At 45.3% G+C, this 24944-nt stretch overlaps 2 protein-coding genes across 7 annotated transcripts in view; one reads left to right on the top strand and one right to left on the bottom strand.

The window, feature by feature from the left end:
- The first annotated feature begins 317 nt into the window (after window positions 1-317).
- CTPS1 (CTP synthase 1) lies at window positions 318-19811 on the top strand. The gene is made up of 19 exons (XM_084300739.1): window positions 318-450; window positions 793-970; window positions 1328-1498; window positions 2261-2361; window positions 3574-3690; window positions 5045-5128; window positions 5367-5447; window positions 7187-7338; window positions 8609-8741; window positions 9571-9659; window positions 11062-11156; window positions 11746-11808; window positions 12664-12707; window positions 13615-13711; window positions 13987-14042; window positions 14127-14223; window positions 14540-14684; window positions 16665-16755; window positions 18157-19811. Exons 2-18 carry the CDS (start codon window positions 805-807, stop codon window positions 16747-16749), a joined length of 1776 nt encoding a protein of 591 aa, XP_084156865.1. The 5' UTR covers window positions 318-450; window positions 793-804; the 3' UTR covers window positions 16750-16755; window positions 18157-19811.
- A 2941-nt stretch (window positions 19812-22752) lies between these two features.
- SCMH1 (Scm polycomb group protein homolog 1) overlaps window positions 22753-24944 on the bottom strand; it is a 70163-nt gene continuing 67971 nt past the window's right edge. For all 6 annotated transcript variants that reach the window (XM_084300608.1, XM_084300611.1, XM_084300610.1 and 3 more), the window contains one exon: window positions 22753-24697. In XM_084300608.1, the coding sequence (XP_084156734.1) occupies window positions 24572-24697 (126 nt within the window). In that variant the 3' untranslated portion in view covers window positions 22753-24571. The remainder of the gene's footprint in view (window positions 24698-24944) is intronic.

The raw sequence follows: 24944 nt of genomic DNA, 5'->3' as shown, positions 1-24944 counted from the left end.
CACCCGCCAGCCAACAACGCGCCGGGGACAACACGCGGGGCTGCTCGGGCACCGCCAGGCTTGGTGCCGGTGGCGGTGGCAGGGGGCGCCTGGACCCGGCGCTCCCCGCTTCAACGGCCCCGTGCCCGCGGGCCGGGCCCCGCGCTGGGGCTGCCGTTAGCGGGCCCCGCCCCGTCAGGGCTGAAGCGCGGCTCCCCTCACCTCCCTCCCCCTCCCCCCCGCCTCACTGCGCAGGCGCCCGAGGGAGGCCCGCGCTTGCGCCCCGCCGCGCGCCGGCCTCATGCGCCTCAGCAGCTCGCCGGCTGGCAGCGGTTCGGCGCGCGCGCACCCCCGCCCGCTCCGCTCTGCGCTCCCCGCCCCGCCACGCGCCCTCCGCGCGCCGCCGCTCCTGCACCTCCTGCACCTCCTGCACCTCCTGCTGCTGCCGCCGCGAGGGCCGGGCGGGAACAGGTGAGGGGCGGCGGGGTGGGGAGGGGGTGGGGAGGGGGCGCGCGGCAGGCGCGAGCGGGCGGGACCACGCGGGACCACGCGGGCAGGCGCGGGGGAGGCGGGGGGGTGGGAGACCGGATGGCGGGGGGGGGGTGAGGGGGGGGGGGGGGCGCGCCCTGCGGCGTGAACGGGGATGGGGGGGGAGCCTGAGGGACAGCGGGGGGGGGGGGAGCGGGTAACGGGATGGGGGTGACGGGGCCGGGGGGCTGCAGGCGCTGAGGGCACAAGGCCGGGGTCTCGCAGCGGGGCTGGCGCTGCCTCGCCGGGCACCGCGGCCCCCGCTGAGGCTGTGAGGCGTCGCAGGCCGGCGGGCAGATGAAGTACATCCTGGTGACGGGCGGCGTGATCTCGGGCATCGGCAAGGGGATCATCGCCAGCAGCATCGGTACCATCCTCAAGTCCAGCGGGCTGCACGTCACCTCCATCAAGATCGACCCCTACATCAACATCGACGCGGGCACCTTCTCCCCCTACGAGCATGGTGAGCGGCCCCCGAGCGGCGCCCGGGGCTTCGGGAGGCTCCTGGGGCTGGTACCTGCTGGCAGAGCCCTGCCATGAGGCAGCCTGCAGCAAAGATGTTCTCCTAGTGGCTTTGGGCTCTGGTCTGTTATTGCTGCGAATGAAGCTGGTGGCTGGTAAATGGGTCCAGTTGTCAGTGCGTTAGTCTTCTTCGTTGGACAAGGCTTCTAGTTTTATGAGCTGCTCCTGAATTTGCTGTAGCAACCAAAGAAGGTGTTACCCTGTGTTGAATTCTTTAGCTGTCACATGCAAAATCAGCAAGTTGCTGATGCGGACTGTGTATGCGATGGTGGTGTTTGTGCCTTTCTGTGTCCTGCAGGTGAGGTGTTTGTGCTAGATGACGGAGGGGAGGTGGACCTGGACCTCGGTAACTACGAGCGCTTCCTTGATATCCGACTCACCAAAGACAACAATCTGACTACTGGGAAGATTTACCAGTATGTCATCAACAAGGAGAGGAAGGGAGACTATCTCGGCAAAACTGTCCAAGGTGATGTGAAGCTTTGTTTCTGGTGTTTAGATATATATTCCATATTTCTGTACTGGTGAGATGCTTTTGAATTCCATCTTGATTTGAGGTCTTTTTTTCTGATCTATGCTGTCTTTGTGACTTTTTGATTTGAGAAGGCACGCTGGTGCAAATTTTGGGGTGCGTGCCAAAGTTTACCTGTAACCCCCCCTCGAAACCTTACAGTGCTTGGGAGCATACTGCATGTTGTATGACCTATATCCTGGGCTTGGATCCAACTTTCTAACAGCCAGTCCTAAACATGAACAGACTACAGACCAATATATCTGTGGATTATTTGTTAGCTTATTAAGACTGTTACTGTTGTTGATAACTCATTTAAATAATACTGTTATGTTTTTAGAAGACCCGAAGGATCCTTGAGGATTAGATCATTCTTCTCTTTTTAAGCATCCTCCACAGCTGCTTTGGATAAAGATTTTTATAGCTGGTTTCAAACAGGCTAACTTTCTGCTTAGTACATAGAACAGTATTTACTGGAAGCTTCCATCTTAAAAAGGAACATTGTTTACATATGTTTAAATCGAAGCAGGATTACATTTCCTGCCAAAGCACCTCTCTTGAAAATCACAGCCAAGAATAGCCATTTCAAAAACGCATACTTCTTTAAAGACATGTATCGGTGCTGATGTGATAGGGGAAGCACTGGCTAGTTATTGTCAGTAATTTGGTCTGTAATGTGATAGGTTGTGATTTTAACCCTTTCCATGGTTTCTTCTTCAGTTGTTCCCCATATCACAGATGCTATACAAGAATGGGTAATGAGGCAGGCACGGATTCCTGTAGATGAAGATGGTATTGAACCCCAAGTTTGCGTGATTGAGGTTTGTAGCTCTTAAAACATAGCTTTTTTTCCTGTATGGAATAAACTGAACTATACATATGTTTTGTTTAATAAAACTTTAATTTTCAGTAATATTTGACTTTGCATGTTGAGATGGTTAAAAAATCTCCCTTGTTAGCCTCACTTTAATCTTCTGGTTGCTTTGTGTCTGAATCCATATACAGAAGGCTTAGGTCATGGACAGTTATATTTTTGAAGTCCTTTGCTCTCTAGACTAATCCAAATTAGTTTATGGAATGAATTTTAGCTCTCGTAATTTTATACATCGAAGTTTGAGTTAACTGTGCTGTGCCCTCATCGTACTTGGTGGATAGAGGAAGGGTAGTTAAGTGACCCTCTGGTGACAAGTACTTGTCTCTCCTTAGCAGTAACAGGACCCTTGGAGTGACTACCTCCAGCATAGACCTAGAAAAATGAATTGCACGAGTGATGAACCCTGTTCTGTTGCCTGCACACTGTATGTGTCATCCTGCTGCCAGAGGAGACAGAATAGGGCTAAGCCTCTGAGGTGGTGCCGCTGAGTTGGCTGGCAGGATATGCTGATGCAGGAGAGAAAGTGTTTGTCAGAGTGCCCAGGTCACGGTGACTTAGGACTCTTCCTGCAGCTTGAGTGCCAATTTCTGTCACAGGATTTGCAGCTATGGATCCTGAAGTACCTAGGAAGCACTGTCTGACAGCGCTCAGGAGTTTGTCGCTGCTCCAGAGGATGCCTTGTGTTTCTTTATCTGCACGTGTGCAAAAACACTGTATAGTCACTTAAACTAACAGAAATTTTGCTTCTTTGTGCCACCTAATGTTCATAAATGATAATTCAGAAGATCTGTGATAGTAGCCCAACAGCGTTTTAACACTTAAATCTTTTCCCTAAAGAGAGAGTAAAGGCAAAGCTAATGTCCCTGGAGATGTGCTGTCTATGTGAGAAGCTGTTTTTCCTGTGGATTTTTGACTTTGGGGTAAATCACGAAGGTAGAATAATAGTTGGGGTACAGTGGAGACTGAGGAAGTAGTACGTACAACTGGCAAATATTGTTGTTTTTCATATTGATGTTTTGGTGTTGATGCTCCTTAGGGAATTAGAGGGAGGTGCTGGGGAGGTATTTAGATGTCCTTTATGTGTTGGTACCCTTTAGCATACCTATATAGTAGAGTTTTGATGTTAACTTTAATTCTAAATGTCTTTGTCTTTTTTTAGCTTGGTGGAACAGTAGGTGATATTGAAAGCATGCCTTTCATTGAAGCTTTCCGTCAGTTCCAGTTCAAAGCCAGAAGAGAGAATTTTTGTAACATTCATGTCAGTCTAGTTCCACAGGTAAGGAACTAAAATGCGAGGTGGTCAGCTGCTTCTTTGGATCCAAAACTTGATTTATAAATAGTTGTTTCTGATATGCTGTATCTAAAGACACTGTATTTCTATTTCTGTATATAGAAACTTCTGGAAGAAATGCAGAAAATATAAGGTTACATATTTTTATGAGGTTCACAAAAACAGAACAGAATTTTTTCAAAGTGTGTAAATGTGTAATAAATAGTTGGGAGTTGCAGCAAACTCAGTTGTCATCTTTTAACTGCTGTTTTTCTCTGTGGAATCATCTAGCTTTGGCAGATAAATTTGCTGTCTAGTGCTGAAAACTTCCCAATTTTCTTGATTTATGTTGTCTTTCACTTCTGCAAAGCTCTCATAAAATTCAGTGTTAGAGCCAGATCTCATAGCCATTTCATTTTAAAATGATCATATTCCAAGTTATTCCTACACTTTGTTATTTGTTACTGTATGTCTTTTTCCCAATATGTCCAATATCTGTAGTTCATGAAATAAGTTGGGTTACTTTTGTAGTTTGAATACATAATACTGTGATTTGAAATACAATCTATGTGTTTTCATCTTTAACAGCAGCCAGATGTGACAGTTTTTAAATGCTGTATGATAGTCTTAGTGGCAGTTGCCCTTGGTTCAAAAATTCACTGAATAAGGTCTTAAGAAACAGTGCTACTAAAAGAATCAGTTAATTAGAAATCACAAATTAAAACAAAATGTCCTTATATTTCAAGTAGATGCTGCAAACTCCAGTTAATACTAAAAGCAAATGAAGGTACTTTATGCCATGCAACCTGATCTGTATTATCTGTCCTGGATTTGAATGCAATTTACAATTTTTACCACTCAAAAACCTCTATTTCAAGAATCAGTACTTAAAAAATGTCTTCTATGGTAATGGAAGTATGCATAAGTATTTATTGTTTAGGATCTGGATTTGACAGAGTAACTCAGTTGCATTACAAGGGTGCAGATCAGTCTTCGTTCTCTCTTCTCAATCTTACCTTCCCTTTCTGGCTGGGCTAGGTGATTTAGGGAGAGAAAATCAGAAATTTGAATTGCTAGGTATTTGGAGGGAACAGTGAATAAAAAACCTGAGACTCTGTGCTCTCCTTTTCCACAGTAATATGCATGTCTTCCTACTGTACAGACTTGAACTCTGGTTTCTGCTGGTTGATTTCAGTTTTTGAGATTAAAGTGCTAGTACAAAAAGGTATTTAAAGCTCGTGAATTGTCTAAAAACTGTGTCAAAGTTTTATGAGACGAAAAGGGTGGAGAGTCCCCAGTAACGTGAGTAATTTCTACAAATCGTCAGAAATTAATGTAACAAATTCTGTTCTTTGACCAGCCAAGCTCTACAGGAGAGCAGAAGACCAAACCCACCCAAAACAGTGTTCGTGAACTCAGAGGCCTTGGTCTCTCACCAGACCTGGTAAGGTTTGCTGCATGGCTTTGAATTTGAAAATGCAGTACTGGCACGTTGCAACAGCAACCTAGTCTAAATAAGTTGAGTTCTTACATATTGGTAACTAAGCTGTTTTTTTTTTTTTTTTTTTCCAAGTCACAGAGACATTGCAGAAAGACTTTTTTTTTTTTTTTTGTTAGAGGTTTGTTATGTGAATGTCTGAGTAGTCTGCTGCTTCAGAACCTTAATGGTGCTGTTCTGTTAGATTGTTTGCAGGTGCTCTACTCCATTGGATACCTCAGTAAAAGAAAAGATTTCCATGTTCTGTCATGTTGAACCAGAACAGGTAAAGAAAGGTTGCTGTCTACTTTGTTTATTGCAAGTAGCAATAAATATTGTAGCTGTTTGTCAAATGCTGAGCGAAGTTTTACCTGAGCATAGAGCTGTTGTTCTAGCTCTCTCTGTAATAGCTGCATAATTCATTTGCTTCTTTGTCTTACCTACGTTCCCTTGCATAAGCAACTGTTACAATTGTCCTTTTTGTGTCCGCATCTATTTTTTATAAGGTAAATACGCTTAGGCGTAGACAATTCTGTGGAATCCAAGGTATTTTCTGAATAGCTTTTTTATACCTTGTTTATCCTTCAACATTCCTGCTGTAAATACAGAAGAATGAGATTTTTATCAGTGTTTAGAAGCAAAAGGGTAGTTGCCCAAAATTGCGTTAAAAGGATAGGTGCATTTTTGTACACTACTTCTGTGATAGTATTCTTCTGCCCGTGGTTGCATATGGAGAAATTACAAAGAAAAGTTTAAATGATATTTGAGAGGAGCATTGTTTACTTGAATGTTATGTGGTATGCAAAAATTCCATGTTAGCCTGATTTTTGTTGTGCTGAGCGTAATCTGCATAGCATAGTCTGAGTTCGACTTTAGAAAATAATCAGATAGTCTGGAGGGTGCTTATTAGCACTTTCAGTTCCAGCCAGAGCTTGAAAAAGTGTGTCTTTTTATGAAACAAGGGATATCACTGCACATTTTCAGGCTCTGTCAAGTCTTCTTTTTAAGTTCCTATACAAGATCAAAGGGCGTCTTGAGGTTTCAGGTGTTACATTCAGAATTAGCTGGTGATAATATTGATGTGTCAGCAGTATGATACCCACCTCTTGTTTTCTAACCTGCTGTTGGTCAGGAATTTTAAGTAAATTCCCCATGTCAGCCGCTTTCTTGGAAGTTTAATGCAATTTTATGTAGTTGTTTCTCTAACTGCAGTTGCACTTGAATTGAGAAGTAGATGTTACTGCCTACAAAGGAAGAAAATTGCAGTTTAGTTTTGCTGGTGAAGTGTTGAACTTTGCTTTCATGGGAGTTGGGAGAAATGAGGATTTAAAAATAGTTGTCATATTTTTGATCCTTAATAAAGTACAGTCTCCGTGATGGTCAGGTGGCCATTGTTTAGAGATGTCTTTCCTTTTCTGCTGAAGCCTTCTTCAGTGAACTTAACTGTTGAAGTCTGTATTCCTCACCAGTCTTAGAATTCTTTGTTCTGTAGCTGTTTAATTCCAAGTCTGATGAAGGACTGAAAATGATTACTTTATTGAGCCCACAGTGTTCTCTGGACTTTAGTCAAACTTGGAGCCCTGGTTAAGAATGACAATGGTGGGCAGATCCAGTCATGCTGGGGGTTGTAGTTCTAGAAATATGAAGTCCTTCCTTCCCCAGAGCTGGAGACCTCTGCTTAGGAGGAGAAACTCACCTCTTGACTTATTTTTTTGAATTCTGTTACACACTTGCATAACTTCCATAGCAGCTGACTGTCATATTGCTGGGTCATCATGCCACAGCCCTTCCTCAGGCTGTAGTGAGTCGCAATACCTGGGAAGTGGTGAAGGATAGCCTTTTTAAGTATAGGGAAACTACTATTAAGCTGTTATGTGGTATGTTATTCAATGCATGTTATTTCTTGCATGTTTAAGTAGTCAAAGGGTTTTTTTCTAGAGATGGAAGTTCTTTCAATAGTCATCTAAAAATAATTTGACAGGCATGCTTAAATCTGTTCTAATGACATTCATATTTTATGAACAGGTTATCTGTGTTCATGATGTCTCTTCTATATACCGGGTTCCTCTGTTGTTAGAGGAGCAGGGAGTTGTTGACTACTTCAGACACAGGCTTGATCTTCCCATTGGGAGACAGCCCAGGAGGATGCTTATGAAGTGGAAGGAAATGGCTGACAGGTGAGCTGCACCGCTGCATGAAGTGAGACTTAAGAATCTCAATAAGTTTCTCTACTTCATTGTTGGTTGTTAGGTTATGAATGTTACTACATATTCAGCCAGTGTTCTGAAGTGCTCAAGCTTTTTCCTCTTTTTTTTCTTTACTACAAAAGCACATTTTCTTCCTAGATGTTTAACCATTTGGAAAAAAAAATAAATCTTCAGTTAGAGAGTCCTTTAAGATACATTGAGTTCCTTACATTGTGATGTTAGTGTACTGCCTATGTCAGAACCATTTTGAAGTACTTAATGTGAATGGCTCAGCCCTCCCCCACAAAAACAGCAGTGTTGTTACATAGCATTGAAATCCTTTTGTAGGCATACACAGGAGTCATCAGGAATGTCAGTTAAAAAAAAAAAAAAGTGCGTGCTTTCAAGCGAGTCAAACAGCTGTTTTGTAACTGTTCCATCTGAGACTCCTAGAACACTTTTTTTTTTTTTTTCGTGTGGGGACAACAGTGCATCTTCTTTTAGAAATAGTGAATTGAGTCTTTTCAGTCAGCATTCAGGCCCTTTCTGAAGCTGTATATATGGCTGTCTTTATAAGAAATTAATTTTCAAGATCTAGATTCTTCTCCTTAAAACACGGGTGACCAATGTAAAGAATGTTTCACTTTGACAGGGAAAGACCTCAGTAAATGACTTGGTTAAAGGTACTTAATTCTGAAATACACTGTTTAAACAGAATCTCTTAGTTGTAATCAAGAATGCTGTGTAAATCACGTGCTGCCAGAGGCTGGGGACAGAAAGTGTAGGCAGCACAACTCAGGATTCTAGAAGTCATTTCTTTATTTCTGGCTGCTGAAGTGAACTCAGTCAGAAGCAGCGTGGGAAGATGCAGTACAGTATAAACATATGCAGAATTGTGCTTTGATCCTCTCTTCTGATAGTTTACTGCTGACTTCTTGGATATAATAGAACTTCCCGAAAAGACAGTTTGTATCTGTTCAAAATGGCTTTTTACCACAAGGAGAGACAAGTTAATTTATACATAACTTTATGCAAGCTTTTGCTCTCATGTTGGTGTTTTTTCTTCCATTCTTGCTTTGATGTTTTTTAGGTTGTCTTTGTTACGGAAGGTCATCTCTTTCACAGTTGGTTTATCTCTAGTCTGACAGACCCCAAGAGCCTAGCTCTTTAAATCACTTGAAAAGCTGAATAGAATATAAATAATTCTTGCCCCATTTCCTCTTAGTGGTGAAATAACACCAGCGTTTTGATTTTTCTTTAGGTATGACCGTCTCCTTGAAACATGTTCCATTGCACTAGTTGGCAAATACACCAAGTTTTCAGATTCCTACGCATCTGTCATTAAGGCACTGGAACATTCTGCACTGGCTATCAACCATAAACTTGACATCAAGGTGTGTGTGTGCATGCAAGTAAATTTCCCCTTTCATACTTACAGTGCTACACATCTTAGTTGTTAGGCTTAAAGGGAGAGTTGGTCCAGCCAGTGAACTTTAAAACTGTTCTTGGATTATAGCATCTGTTGTCAGGCATAAAACAGCTTTAAAGCAAACCAGCCTTTTATCCTGAGAGTTATGCAAGGCGTCAGTGTTGATGGGAACTCTTGAGTGCTCAGTGTTGCATATTGAACTATGACAGAGCTCTAGATGTATTTAAAGAGGGCAATATTTGCTTTAATTTCTAGCAGTTTTCGAAAGTGATCCTTTTTTAGGGTTGTTGCTGTTAACCTTGTACTGACAGCCTTTATGATGCTTCTCCCTCATTCTTTTATTGAGGTTTTAATGCTGGACTGGCTCCACAGATGCTTCGAATAGTCTTGATCACAGCCAAATGTTCTGAAAAGGTTAAAATGTGTATCTGTTGTCAGAAATTGAACTTATTTAATTAAAGTTTTTTAAAGGTGCAGTGGATTCATGATGCCATTGAGTCATGGAAATAGCTGCTTTTTTTTTTTTTTTTTTTTTTTTTTTTTTTTACAACAGCACCATTCTACATTTGTCTTACTTTCACCTCCGCTGATTTTTTAGGAGTGGTGAAAGGCAAATACTGTGTGTGTTCATCCATGGGCAGTTCCTAGTAACTGTATTTGTATGGTTCAGAAGGGTAATGGATTCTGTGTGTGTTGTGCATCTAGACCTTATATTAATGAGAACTAGAAGATTTCATGTTTGTATTTTTTTGTGGCAGTACCTCATAATCCTTTTTGGGATTTATTTTCCTTAGTATATTGACTCTGCTGACTTGGAGCCAGCAACCCTCCAGGAAGAACCTGTCCGATACCATGAAGCATGGCAGAAACTATGTGGTGCTCAGTAAGATTCTTGTACTCTGTCCATTTCTTTGGAGCGTGTCTGGTAAACTTGCTACTTCTGACACTTATGGAATGTCTCACCATAGGCCTTTTTCTTAGGCAGTGTACCAGCACACTCTTGAAGCTGCCCCAAAGATCTCTCAAGGAAACTAAGGATAAGATAGAGTAGAATTACTTTGAAAAAAAATAAAAATGAAAAATGAGGGAGTTTGTGAAAGGCAGCATTAGAGAAAATTATTATGGACATAAGGATTTGCACAGACTTAGCAGGGAAACGGGGTGAAAGGAAATGAGGGAACGGGATAGATACTGGCAAAGGTTTGGAAAACCAAAGAGAGGAAATACATAAATGTGGTATTCAGTTTTATAAGAAGAAGATAAAGGTACTGTGTTCAGCTCTGGAGCCACCTAGAATGATCATCTTGGTGGCTTCCTCTGGACTCAGAAGGCTGGAGCACCTCTCTTGTGAAGACAGACTGAGGGAGCTGGGGTTGTTCAGCCTGGAGAAGAGAAGGCTCCAGGGAGACCTCACAGTGGCCTGACAGTGCCTAACGGGGGCTGCAGGAAAGCTGAGGAGGAGCTCTTTGTCAGGGAGTGTGGTGATAGGACAAGGGATAATGGGTCTAAACTAAATCAGGAAAGGTTTAGATTAGATATCAGGAAGAAATTCTTTACTATGTGCGTGGTGATGCACTGGAACAGGTTGCTCAGAGAAGCTGTAGATGCCCCATCCCTGGAGGTTTTCAAGGCCAGGTTAGATGGGGCTTTGGGCAACCTGGTCTGGTGGGAGATGACTCTGCCCATGGCAGAGGGGTTGGAATTAGATTATCTTTAAGGTCCCTTCCAAATCGAACCATTCTGATTCTACGAAAAAGTGTTACAATGCAGAGAAATACCAAGAGTTAGCCAGGAAGCTCTTGTTAGAAAACAAGAACCAGTGGGGCTTGTGAGTCCTGAAGGAAGCAGGCTTTGGGTTATACTGATAGAACAAAGAAGCTCCTGCAGAATTGAGTTTCTTTGCACCTGGGGTTAGGACAACGTGACTGCAGCCAGTGGCTTCCTTGGCATGGGCCAGGGTGGATGATGCATTCGCAACCGGGTGTTTGTTGCGGAGTGCGTGAATCATCCAGTGTGAACAACTTGAGTATTGCAACCTGTGTTATATTTGGGATTCCTTGGAAGGTAAAATGTGCATTTATAAAATGTTACCCCCCAAATATTTTATGACACCTCATATGAAGTCAGACAGAAGCTGTGCTGCAGACAGGCTTTGCCACTTAGGGCACTTTAAAGCCCTTTTCAGTAGTGAATTCTTGCAAGATGTATAGGAGAGAGTGGCATGTGGTTGCTGGGAACCATGCTGGTGAGTCACATGTGAAAAGAATCTTCTCACTCTCGTGCAGCGGAGTCCTGGTTCCTGGTGGATTTGGTGTTCGTGGGACAGAAGGCAAAATTCAAGCTATTTCTTGGGCAAGAAAACAGAAAAAACCCTTCTTAGGTGAGAAACATTTTTCATCCATTAGAAGAAATAAGGAAATTGAATAAAAGCTTAACTGGACTGCAGCAAGAGCTTTGTGGATTTTCACGGGTGTTCAGAATATACAGTTTTGAAGATAATTGGCTGAAGGAAAGCGGTGGTCTGTGCTCAGGTTAATGGGGTAATAGAATCATCATCTTCAGTTAGCTCTGAAGTAGTCAGAGTTGGTTGGGATGTGATGACAAAATCTCCACGATGAGGGGGGGGATGAGTTTCAGAGCGTGGCTGTGGTATCTTGGCACCTGGAAACAAAGAAATGTGTGAATGCTTTTAAACTAACTGGGCATAGTGCAAGACTGGAGATGTCGTGTGAGCAGTGGATGGGGTGTGAGGTGTGGAGGTAAAATGTGTCAAAACAGTCTGGTACAGGGTGAACAGCCCCTTAAATCCAAATCCCAGTCAGGGGTGTGTCTCTTGCAGGTTTTCCTCAGGCTCCGGACTGCTTTGTGAAGGCGTGTGCGCTTTGCCCAGCAAAGCTTTTGCCTCTGTGAATATAGGCTCAGTGGTCCCTTGTCCTGACTTGATCTGTATTCTTTCTTTCCTTCTGCAGGCGTTTGTTTGGGAATGCAGTTAGCAGTTGTGGAGTTTGCACGCAGTGTTCTTGGTTGGCAAGGTAATTGCACAAAGCTTTTCCTGGGCTTTGGATATTTTATTTTCGTTGGTTTGTTGGGTAATACCTGTAACTATATTTTTCATTGGTAGGTAGATTAAAATTTATTTTTTTCTAGGCTTATAAAAAAAATTCCCCTCCTCCTTTGCTAACTCAAAAAATAAATAATCTCCTTATCTTACTCAAGTAAAGCTCAGTGCTGGAATGCTTTTAACAACAGAAAAATTTCTATTGCTTGGAGTGAGGTTCAGCTCCTGATTAAGACACGTAAGTGGAGTTGTGCTCACGTGTGCTGGACAGCCTAATTCCCATTATAGCCATTCATTGGCAATGAAGACCAGAACACAATTCAGCTGACCAGGCAGTTACACCTACTTCAGTGATTTGAATTGTTTTCTGGGCTCCACTGCTTGAGTGGACTTGGTTCCTGTTTTAAAAGAAGTTTTGACAGGAAGTAGTGTCTCAGACTGATTCTGAATCTTGGTAGTAGTGAAGGGGTGGAGGGGGCAGTCATGGGGATGTGTTCTTCAGAGTACTTCTTCCTTCCCACTCCGTAGCTTTATTTAAAATATTCAGAACTGTTGTATTTTTCCTGAATGACCCTTGCTTTCAGCACCGAGTGCACTAGCATTAGTTGCCCTACCTCTGGGCAGAAATTCATATCTAACGTAGCTGACGGAGTACTGTGTTTTTGCTGTCTGGGGCTGAAATGACAGCTCTGTGCAGGGAGAGGGTCTCAGCAAAGCTAAGGCTGCTGCTTGCCAGAAGGGTGGGGATGGGATGCAGTTGTACCTGGGGGAGGTGCATGCCATGGTGAGAGGAACTTTGTGTTTCTAATCAACTAATGTAACATTGCAGATGCTAACTCAACAGAATTTGACCCCAAAACCACTCATCCAGTGGTGAGTATGTAGTGACTTGTTTGTAGTATCCTTACTGTGTTAGACTTGTCTGTACACACCTGTTCATATAGATAAGGACTTGGATTATTATGTCTTATGGCTTTTTTAAGTCTGCTTTTCATCACTTCCTAATCTGAACAAGAAATGTTTCCTAGTTAACTGTATGACAGTTGCCACTTTTTAAAATATTATAGTGCTTGTTAATGGTGCAACAGTGGGATATATAAATATGTGTATAATATAATTGTTCTTCTTCGTAAAATGAAATGTTTCTTAAGAGACGAAAGGAAAAAATGCCCTTCTTAAAGGGCAGTTTAAAAGCTATCTGAAATCAAAGAGTAAACAGGTCCGGTCGAATTTAGATATCACCAAATTTGATTATGATCTCAGAAATCAGCATAGGCGAAGATAAATTCCTTAGAACATTTGTAGACAGATTTCCGAATGTGTGTTTCTCAGACTGCAGACCACATATGTGTCATCCAGGGTCCCATCATAAAGGCTGGCTTCTGCTATTTTAAAACGCTACTCAGAAGGAAAGGTTTTTCTAAAAACAAGCTTATGGAGTTATATGAAGTATAAGTGATGCTGATTTCAGGTTTTTGTTTCTGTGAAATTGGTTTGCTTAACATATAGTTCAGTAAATAGCACAGTATTATTATCGTGGGATCTGTGTGGGCTTTGACTTGGACCATTTCCTATGCTAGAGCTTCCCAAATATCCCCAAGCCTTCTATATGTTCTCTGTACAGCCTTTACTAGAATAACTGCTAATTAATCAAGTTCTGTGGGTTGATTTAGTTGTTTTCTGTATTGATGTTGATTTCTTTTTTCCTGTTAGTGTTTCAGAGTGTGCCTGGGACTGAGCATCCCTCAGTCTCACTTCCTGCTCTGAATGCTTTTCCCAGGTCATAGACATGCCAGAACATAATCCTGGGCAAATGGGTGGAACTATGAGGCTTGGCAAGAGAAGAACACTCTTCCAAACGAAGAATTCAATCATGAGTAAGGGTTGTTTTATCTTCTAGGTTTGGAAGTGTTTCCTGGGAATAAGATGCCTATATAGTGGGATATAGTGGGTATAGGGAAGTAAGATCTGGGAATGTTAAAGCATTCCTTGAACTTATTTCCATTAGTGAAATGGAGATCAATCAATTTGGTCCCCTCTAGAAGTGGCTCATGACAGTAAATGCTAATCACGTGACCCTGTCAAAACTTGGCATCGGGTGAACTGTTTGGCGTTTATTTAAGACATTGACTTTTTTTTTTTTTTGGTGTAGGGAAGCTGTATGGGGATCATGATTTCTTGGAAGAGAGACACAGACACAGGTTTGAGGTAAAAATGCTATTGTGGGTGTTGAGCTTTTCTGTATAATCCAGACACAAGAGATCATGGGTTTTCTTGCTTCTGGTCTTCTAGGTCAATCCAGAACTGAAAAACTGTTTTGAAGAGCAGGGTTTGAAATTTGTAGGCCAAGATGAGGAAGGAGAGCGAATGGAAGTGGTTGAGTTGGAAGGTGAGTATTTAAGCAATGAGACTATGATCCTCAGTGTCTCTGAGGGAAACTGAAGGTAATCAAGCAGACCAGTCCAGGCTCCCTCAGAACCATTCTGTGCATAGAATGACGTGCTGAGTTACATGAGGAAAAAAAACAACAACAACAACAACAAAAAAAAACAGTGCCATGGGCCTGTCCATTTAGGAACAATTGACAGAGGTAGAAAGATACTGATCACATTTAAGCCATGGTGTTGGGGAGGAAGTGTTTTCAGTGACAGTTCAGGCATAGACTTAGAGACTTCTCATTAATGTTTCCTGTTTCTTTCTTGTAGAGCATCCATTCTTTGTGGGTGTTCAGTATCACCCTGAATTCCTCTCCAGACCAATTAAGCCATCTCCTCCATACTTTGGCCTCCTGTTGGCATCTTCAGGAAGACTCGCACATTATCTGCAAAAGGGCTGCAGGCTCTCACCCAGGTAGGTTAAAGGAAGATTCTCATAAGGAAGATTCTCATGCAGCAGTGCTTCCTCCTACAGGGTAAACTGGAGGCTCTTGTTCACACAGAGTGGGGCTTTGCTGGTCTGTGAGGTGCTGGGGGTGCTTAGAATCACAGAATAATTTAGGTTGGAAAAGATTTCCAAGATCATCAAGTCCAACTGTTAACCTAGCACTGCCAAGTCTACCACTAAACCATGTCCCTAAGCGCTGCATCTACACATCTTTTGAATAACTTCAGGGATAGTTACTCAACTACTTTGCTGGGCAGCCTGTTCCAACCCTTTCATTGAAGAAATTTTTGCTAATATCCAACCGAAACCTTCCCTGGCACAGCTTTAGGCCATTTCCTCTTGTCCTATCCCTTGTTGTTTGGGAAAAGGTGCTTGAATTACCTCTTCTTCACACTCTTAGTCGAAACCTGTTGTCTTGTATTTTAATATTGACTGTAGTGCCATAGAGCTGCACTTGTCCCACAGTGAGGTCCCATCTTCAGGAAGAGTAATTCTGGAGTGTCCTGTTGGGAATCAGATCTTTCAGGAAACTCAGCTGGGCCTGCTCTTCTAGATGATTGGAGACCTCACAGGGTTTTCTGCATGTTTCTTGTACAAGTCCTAGGTACAGGTTGATCCTTGAGAAACTTGTTTCCATTGATGGTTTAAAGAACGGTCCCAGGTTGTTGTAGCTTTGTGTTTTTTTTTCTGCTGCATTAAGCTTTCTTTTAGTTTGCAAAACAACTAATGTTTTGGATAGGTTACAACTGTGCATTTACTTTATTCTGTTGCTTCTGACTGCCCTGCAGTTCTGCTCGGTAGACACGGCAGTAAGCCCACTTTTCAGGTGGGCTTAGGCAGGAGGAGTGGCCCAAAAGAACTGTATGAAACTTAGCAAGGACAAAAGTATCTAGGAAGGATAAACCCCTTGCAATAATGCAGGCTGGGGACTGAGGATCTGGGGAGCAGTTCTGCTTGCATGTTGCTGCAAAATCTTGGTGAACTGCAAGCTGAACATAAGCCACCAGGGTTCAGTGTGCCCCGGCAGTGTAGAAAACATGAACAGTGTTCTGGGCTGTATAAATAAGAGAGAAAGCCAGTACATGGGCAAAAGTGTTTGTCTCTTTACTTAACATTTCTTAGACCATGCCTAGAATGCTTTATAAAGTTTTGGGCCCCCAGTACAAGTAAGATGTTGATAGACTGGAGGGAGTTCAGTGGAGGGCTACCAAAGAAGATCAGGAGGCTGGAGTGCTTGCTAGTTGAGGAGAAGCTGAGGGAGCTGGGCTTGTTCAGTCTGGAAGAATTATTTTGTTTATGGGGACTTCATGGGGGACCTAATAGGAGCCCACCAGTACCTATGAGAAAGTATTTAAGAAGATGAAAATGGGATTTTTACACAAGTGCATGATGGGAAGATGAGAAACAATCGACGCAAATTGAATCTGTTTTTCACCTTCAGATTGTTCAAGCTTTTGTTCAGGTTGCCCAGTAAGGATTGTGCAGTCTCCACTCTTGGAGAACATCAAAATGTGACTGGATAGATCCTGAGCAATTGTCTCTGGTGTGATAGCTGATCCTGCTGTCTGTCCTGAGAGCCATTCCAGTATGAATTATTTTGTGATTCTGAAAAAGTTCTTTAATGGATTAGAGACAATCAACTGTTACTGGGAAGATGAACATAATGGATCATGGATGGTTACCCAGTCTTCTCTTGATTGAATTTAATTTAGATTAGCTTGGTCTTAAAATGTTTCTCTCTATAGATAGATGTGGTTTGATTTATTTATATATATATACATTTATATTATAATATTCTATAATAAGTATATCTGTTATTCTAGGAAATTTTGCATGCTTTGCTTTTTTTCCTAAGCCAACAGTACAAGACCACACTAATTCCTGATGCACATCTAGGTTTATAAAGCACTTTTGCTCTGTAAAATAAAATCTTCCTGTATTCTACAGGGACACTTACAGTGACAGAAGTGGCAGCAGCTCGCCTGACTCAGAGATAACTGAGCTGAAGTTTCCATCGTTCAATCACGACTGATTCCCGGTAACTTTTAATGATATTAACCTCTTCCCTTATGGAAGAAAAAATCGTTGCCCAATCTGTCCTTCTAGTGTTTCACATCAGTTAGTTGAAAACTGGCATGCTGCAAAAAGTGCCGGTGCTTACACGTGTTCTAGCTGTGTGGAGAGATGCATAATACCTCGTGTCTGTGTAACAGATGTGGGTGTATATTTCCCTGGCAAACTGACAAATAATAAAGTATAAAAATAAATGTGGGAACTTAGGAATGACTTCAAATAAAGAAACAAAGCACAAATACAGCACACCTTGCTGAAAATGGAAGCATGGCCAAACAAGGGGTTACTGGATTTAGAAGGCTTGATATTTTGAGAGCACTATCTCACCTTTGCCCAAAAAACATACTTGAAATATCCATTCTCCCCTACTTCATGAGACAGCAAATTTCTCTGTTAAAATCAGATTTGTATGTGTGTATAAAAATAAAATCTAAGTTTTGGAGGAGGGGCAGTAAACCCTAGCTTTCAAACTTCAGCAGCAAATAAATAAATAAATAAATTAGAACACTTCAAACCTTAATTTCCAATGTTAACTACGGAGTGGAAATGAGGGTTAGCCCATGAAATCTAGCACAGAAGTACTTCCCCCATTCCCAGTCGTGGTACTGGGCCTTTGTAGTACTAAAGTTAGAGTCGCTTGGGCGTTGGGTTGTTCCAGATCTGGTGCCATGGCAAACTACGAGCTGAAGAACCCCTCTCTAAAGTTCAGAAGCTTTGGCTCACTGAGAGTATCAAGCAAGCTCCATGACATGCCTAGTACTGGGTGCAGAACTGATACCTGGTAGCTTGGAGGCCTTCCCCAAAATAAAGTTGTAGGGAAAGTCAAATTGGCCAATGTGATGCATGTCCTGTCCAGCTGACTGACCTGCTGGTTCAAGTCTCAGCTCAACTCTGTTAATAACTGCAACAAAATTAAGGTTTTCCTTTTGGTACAGGCAGTGAGTGGGCAATGCTGCTCATCCAGGGCTGGGAAGGGGGAGAGGTTAATGCTTAGCCTCATAGTGCTCATTCCCAAAGTTTTATTTAAATGCTGACTTCTAGAATAAAGTTCATAGAATGGCTAGAATCATAGAATGGCTCAGGTTGGAAAGGACTTTAAAGATCATTTAGTTCCAGCCCCCCTGCCATGGGCATGGAATAACTCCAAGGTTGCTTTCTTGGAGATATAATCTAGTGGTTTTAAAACTGCCACAATGCCCCTGTGAACTAAAAGATGTCTCTTTTCAGACAAGGAATGTTGTCAGGTTGCAACTGTTACATTTGTTGAAGCAATGCAGTTTTAAGACTCAGATTTCAGTGTGCTATGCAATTTCCGTCTATCAACTGTTACTAATTAATTCTTCTATTTCTTTCTTTCCTTCTCCAGATGTGTCTTCACTGAAGAGAAGAGCCCTCATTAGATTTTTTCCAGGCATTCTTACAGCAATAGCTTCAACACTGTCAGCTTTGGGCTTTCTTAAGTTATATTGGTTTTGTTTTTGTTTTTCGTTTTCTTTTTTTTCAATTCCGTTATGAAATCCTGTCTATTTCCTCAACTTTTCTGTCTTGTTTTTCTGTATATATTCTGATTATTTCTGGAAGAGAGCTCATCACAGCACATGCACCTCTAGGCTTTCTTCAGTTAGCACCATCTTGGAGATAAAAAGCAAATCTGAGTATGAGATTTGATGTATTGGGGAGAATCTAGTTGCATACGTCCTTCCTAATGCATGGTAATGCTGGCATGAGTTTATATCTTGGACACTGGTGGTTGTGTTGCTTTCTCCAGCCTTTCTGCTCCCAAAGCAGTCTTTATTACTTGTGAAATAATGTGTATGATTCTGGATTTGGAGACTTGGTTCTTGTGCTGTGCTGCAGAGGATGGGTCTGTTAAGCTTTATGCAGTCTTTTTCTGGGAGGGAGGTGGGGGGATGCTTTGTTTATTTTTCCAATAGTATTTAAAAATGTTTGGCACTGGTGGTCTTGGTGCATTCATTGCCGGCAATGAACTTTTAACCAGGAAAATCTTCCTGGAATAGAAGAGTTAATCTGGAACATGATCTGCTCTAACTGTGACAAGTCACTCTGCAGGGATGCAATTAACTTGGATCATGTGAAAAAAAGCAAAACTGTCAGGAAAGTCCATCATTGCTTGAAACGAGGCGTAACTGTTGGCCCTTTCTATGCCAGTGTTTACTGGTGCTGCTTCTTGGGCTGGGAAACTTCAACTCCTTGCATCAAGGGGGAGGTACAGAACAGAAAGTGAACTACTTTCAGATGCTGCCTTTAAAAGCTCCCGTTGTCGTTTACCTTGGACTGAACAGTTCATGGTGCTTTTTCTTTGATTTGTAGTGGAGCCTTTCTTTGCCTTTTTTATACGGCGGAGCCACGTGTCCCGCACTCAATGCAATACAGAAGTGCTATTTCCTGAGGGAGGGGTTTAGCAACTTGCCTACAGTGTTACTTGATGTAGTTTGTAGAAGTGTGCTGTCCTATGATGATGAGCTCAGCTTTGCAGTCTTGGGGTGGGAAATGCACTCTTTTTTTTTTTTTTCTTTTTTTTTTTTCTTTTCCTGCCTCTTGCTGCAGTGTAAGCAACACAGTTTTTGGTCTTTGGTAATTTAGAAGAAAGGAAGAAAGTTACTCAGTTGTCTGAAGTGTCATGTATTCAGAAAACTTCAGTTCATTAAAGTTTGGGGAAAGCTGTATGTCTCAAGCCTGGCTGAGTACTAACTCTTGTGTTATCTGGTGCCAAACTTTATTAAGCACTGTTCTGTCATCTTAAGTGACCTTTTCCAAAGTCCCTCTTGCTTTATTCCTTAATTATTTCAAATGTACATTGTAAATCTTCTTTTAGCCAGAAAAGCTTTAAGCGTTCTCTGTGTGTGTCACTTACAACATCTCTTACCAACTGAGATGCTCTCTGTTCTGAGCAAAATGCCAGTCATAAAATGGCTGACTCTAGCAGTGTAAGGTCACTTGTTATCTGTAGCACAACTTCCTTTTCTTTTTCCTGAAATATCTTTATTTTGGCCAAAATTGTGCAACTGACTTCGTCATTAAATGAGTATTTGTAATAAAATAACTAGGCAAATGCTTGCTATATTACTTCTCTAACTCGGAGAAAAAGGACGTAAATGTAATATTGTCTACCTTACAATTTTTTTCTAGCTTGCATTGGCTAATTAGCCTCACAGTGGTTTTTAGACATACATTTTTGAACTTCATTCCTCATTTGTCTTTGCTCCAGGCCTGCTCAGGCCCTGGTGCAAGCTTCAGACCTGCGCTGCGGGCTTGGGGCCCGGGTGAGTTGTAGCAGCAATTTCATTTTTTTGAGTTGTTGGAGCCCTGTGATCAGCTCTGGGGTCCCCAGCACAAGGACACGGACCTATTAGAGCAAGTCCAGAGGAGGCCACAAAGATGATCAAGGGGCTGGAGCACTTCTGTGAAGGCAAGCTGAGGGAGCTGGGAGAAGAGAAGAAGGCTCAGGGGCAGACCTTACAGCAGCCTTCCAGTACCCAAAGGGGCTGCAGGACAGCTGGGGAGGGACTCTTTTTCAGGGGGTGTGGTGATAGGACAAGGGCAAATGGCTTTAAACTAAAAGAGTTGGTTTCCATTAGATAATGAGAAAATTCTTCACCGTGAGCGTAGTGAGGGACTGGCCCAGGCTGTCCAGAGAAGCTGTGGATGTCCCACCCCTGGAAGTGCTCAAGGCCAGGGTGGATGCAGCTTTGAGCAACCTCGATGTTGTTGCCCATGGCAGAGCCCCCAGCCCATGCTGCACACCCCGTGTCCCTCCCAGATGCTGCTCCTGGACCCTCAGCACCAGGTGGGCCTGCAGCAGCCTCTCCTGCTGTCCCTGCAGCCTTCCCAGGCTGCTGCCTGCCTGCAGGGGCCCTCCTTGCTCTGGGATGGTTTTGTGCCCATTTTATGGAGTGCAGCAGGATCCCCTGGAGGTCTGGCAGAGAGGAGATAAGTGTGGTGCTGCCGTGGGGCTCAGCAGGCAGCGGGACAGTTTGTTCTTTCTTGCAGAGTAAACCCTGGCCAGTGCCTCACCCTGGGGAGCAAGGGACCCCGAGTCCACTCCAGTGCTCCATGGCCCCTGCCCAGTGCTCCCACCCATGAGCTCCCAGCACAGAGCAGGATTGTGACTCTCTGGGAGCCCACGGGGTCTGTGCCCAGCTCATGGGGGAACAGCGCAGCGCCCTGATAAAGGTAACATGCTCCAGGCAGGGCTGGGCCCACACATCCCTGAGAGCAACCTGCTCCTGGAGCAGGAACTGGAAACGCAGGGGCTGGGTGAACGGTGAACAGCCCACTGCAGGAGAGGGTCAGGTGCGAGACAGCTGAGGGACTGGAAGGTGCACAAATCCATGGGCCCTGGTGAGGTACATCCCTGGGTCACGAGGGATTTGGCAGATGTAGTTGCTGAGCCACTGTCCCTCATATTTGGAAAATCATGGCACTGGCAGTTCCCACTGACTCAGATCATGCCTGACAAATCTGGTGGCCTTCTATGATGGGGCTACAGCCTTGGCGGATAGGGGAAGATCTGACATCATCTACCTGGATTTGTGCAAAGCATTTTACACTGTTCTGTACAGCATACTTGTCTACAACTTGGGGAGCCATGGATTTGATGGATGGACCGCTCGGTGGGTAAGGAACTGGCTGGATGGTCGCACTAAAAGGGTTGTGGGCAACTGCTCCATGTCCCGGTGTAGATCAGTAACAAGTGGTGCTCCTCAGGGGTCAGTTCTGGGACCAGCACTATTTAACATCTTTGTTGGTGACACAGACAGTGAAACTGAGTGCACCCTCAGCAGGTTTGCAGATGACACCGAGCTGTGTCATGCGGTCAGCATGCCAGAGGGAAGGGATGGATGACACCCAGGAGACATGGGCAGGCCTGAGAGGTGGGCCTGTGTGAACCTCATGGGGTTCGGAAAGGCCAAGTGCAAGGGGCAATCCCAAACATGGATCCCAGGCTGTGTAATGAGGGGATAGAGAGCAGCCCTGCAGAGGACATGGTGGATGCAAAACTTGACATGAGTCAGCAACGTGTGCCTGCAGCCCAGGCGACCAGCCACGTCCTGGGCTGCACAAAAAGTGTGGCCAGCAGTGCAGGGAGATTCTTTCCCTTTGCTCTGCTCTCGTGAGACCTTACCTGGAGCCCTGTGTTCAGCTGGGGGGCCCCCAGCACAGGAAGGACATCATAGACATAGTTGATTAAGTCCAGCAGAGGCCACAAAGATGCTCAGAGGGCTGCTCAAAGGCTGGAACACCTCTCATGTGAAGACAGGCTGAGGGAGTTGGGGTTGTTCAGCTTGGAGAAAACTCCAGGGAGACCTCACAGAGGCCTTCTAGTACCTAAAGGGGGCTACAGGAAAACTCTGTCAGGGAATGCAGTGAGAGGACAAAGGGGAATGAAGATAGGTGGAAATTCTTTGTTGTGAGGGTGGTGAGGCCCTGGCCCAGGCTGCCCAGAGGAGCTGTGGGTGCCCCATCCCTGGCAGTGCCCAAGGCCAGGCTGGATGGGGCTGTGGGCAGCCTGGGCTGCTGGGAGGGGTCCCTGCCCATGGCAGGGGATTGGAATTGGTCTCTAAGGTCCTTTCCAGTCCAAGCCACTCTGTGATTCTATGCCAGAGGGCCCTGGGTTGGCTCCAGAAAGGCAGTGCCACCCATGGGGTCATAAAGCGCCTCCAACCTCTCAGAAGTGGTGCAGGACCTGCTGCACCCCCTCCCCCCCCAGCAGTGCCTGTGGGGCAGCCAGGGATCTGTCCGTCTGTCCTGCCCCACTGCCTGACCCCATTCCCACAGCGCCCAGGCATGCCCCCACAGCAGGTACCTGTGGAAATGCTGACAGGGGCCCAGCTATGCACCCCCACCTCCACCCCCAGTGCACACACAACCAGCAGCGAGGAAACGTATTTAGTTATTCTTTTATTTATAAAGAAATCAACATAAAATAAGTGCAGAGGAAAGCACTGGCTGACCCCGCATGGGGACCTGTCAGCAGCGGGCCAGCGGGATCAGAATCGGATACAAACGAGGGGCATCCCAGGGCCAGTGCTGGGAGTGACGGGGCTCCGTGAGGTGACCAGAGTCCCACCTCCCTCTGAAGACACTGGTGCAGGAGCAGGGAGTGCAGCAGAGACCTTGCTGTACAACAAAAAGCCTTTTTATTACTTTAGGGCTTGCGGCTTATATTTTATTTTTTTTTTGCAACTTTCCCCTTAGGGGTAAACCTGACCCAGTGCAAGAGACTGGAGAAGAGACTGGCTTGCCACGGGGACCCTTCCTGCTGCTGCCCAGGGCCCTCGAGGGTTGCAGGGAAGGGTTTGTGAGACGTTCTCTGTATGAAAAGAGGGTGACCTAACGGCAGGAGAAGTGCTTGCAATGGAGATCCCCATCCCCCCTTTGGTCATTGCAGGAAGGAAGCGCGTGTGTGCCGGCTGCACGGCAGCGCTCCCTGGTCAGCCCTGCCCCAGGGCAGGAGACGCAGCAGGGACCCAGCAGCCCCGGGCCTGGCTCTCCGGGGATGCAGCTTTGGCACAAGCGGGTGGCCGCCGCTTGGGTACTTCTCCTGCAGCTGCAGTAACGCATCTGGGACAGAGGATTACCACTCAAGTGCCATCAAAAATAAATACATTAGACTGTCTGAAACAAACAGGTGCCCCTGGGCAGGGCAAAACCCTCACACGAAAAGCAACGCAAGGGCTGGTCACCAGACCGGGATCCTCTGCCTTGCCAGACCCGACAGCCTCTCGCCAATGCCGAGCTGGGACGGAGCGAGACACAAGAGGACCAGGAGGGTCCCTGGGAAGACGAACCTTTGCACCTCTGACTAAACCAAGAGCTGCAAGTTCAACAACAGGTACAAAAAACATTTTAAACAGAAAACTCCTTATTAAAAAAAAAAAAAAAGAGAAGAGAAAGAAAAGCGGGAGAGAAGGATCAGTTGAGTCCTACAGCATCCAGCCAGCCTTCAATGCTGACCCAGATGTGTCCTTGCCACGGGTATGCCAGACCCAGACACACTCCTTGGCTCTCCCGTGGCTCACTCCATCTCCTTGGCCACACGGCGTCCCCAGCTTCCCCAGTCAGAAATAAATACGAAGGCCTTCCTCACCAGCCTGGCGGCCCCAGCACATGGAAGGCCAGGAGGGGAGGGGCAGGCAGTGTTTGGGCCGTGAGGGTGCCCCGGAGGGGGCAGATGAGCTCTTGTGGAAGACGGGGAGCGGGGTGGTTGCTGCTCTAAGCCAGCCGCCATGCTATGAGGGCCGAGTGCGGTCGCAGGTGCTGTCCCTCTCACAGGCTGCCCACGGGGGCACAGCAAAGCGCAAAGCGTCCGAGGGGGCCGGGCACCGTGGGCCGCCCAGGGCAGGCGAGGCCGGGAGAACAGGGCCGGCTGGGTGCTCCTGCAGCACAGCGAGAGGGAGAGGAGCCAGCACAAGCCCTGTCCTGAGGTCTCTGCCACTGCTCCTGCCCAGAGCAGCTCCTCAGTCCCAGGGCGGTGGGACTGGGAGCCTGCAGAGTGGCACCAGCTCGGTGCTCGGACGTCCACGACGTGCTGGGTGCGGAGCCCAGGGCCAGCCGCGTGCCGGCCTCCTTGCCACGGCCTGCAGGGCGTGGCTGCCGGGGGCAGGGGCGGACGGCTGGTCCCTGCAGCAGGTTGGGGTCGGAGAGGCGTCCGTCGGCAGCGTGGATGGGTGTGTGTGCATGCGTACCTGTCTGCAGGTGAGTGCGGGTGTGGGTGGCCAGGAGCAGAGCTTCCAGGATCTGTCCTGCCAAGCGTCCTCTCAGAACTTGCCTTGCTTTAGCTTGTCAATGTGGTAGGTTAGCTTTAGGGCTGGCCCCAGCTTCAGCCCCATGTACTTCATCATCATGTCGCTCCGCAGCAAGAGCAGCGCTTTCCCGTCGATCTCCTGCAAGGAGGAGAAACAGCACCTGTCAGAGCCCTGTTCAGCCCTCCAGCCTCCCAGTATCCCAGCTGCCCAGGGAAACTCACAAAGGAATGGACAAGCAAGGAGTGCCTTCTGGCTCTGGCTGCTGCTGGCACCTCAGGACAGGCAGGATTTTGTTCTCATGGCTCATTCACGTTTGCGTTCGCCAAGCGTGAACTGTTGCTCAAGCAGGCCAGCAAGCTGTACTGCCAGCAGGTCCCTGCCCAAA

The sequence above is a fragment of the Netta rufina genome, assembly GCF_964035555.1.
Source record: "Netta rufina genome assembly, chromosome: 23".
Lineage (NCBI taxonomy): Eukaryota > Metazoa > Chordata > Aves > Anseriformes > Anatidae > Netta > Netta rufina.
The sequence above is the reverse complement of the archived record's forward strand: the minus strand, read 5'-3'. Positions and strand labels throughout refer to the sequence as shown.

Coding starts and splice junctions, on each gene's coding strand:
- CTPS1 (XM_084300739.1), top strand. CDS start 805: ATGAAGTACATCCTGGTGACGGGCGGCGTGATCTCGGGCATCGGCAAG. Junction 8,742..9,570: donor ACCATAAACTTGACATCAAG/GTGTGTGTGTGC, acceptor TATTTTCCTTAG/TATATTGACTCTGCTGACTT. Junction 13,712..13,986: donor AACGAAGAATTCAATCATGA/GTAAGGGTTGTT, acceptor TTTTTGGTGTAG/GGAAGCTGTATGGGGATCAT.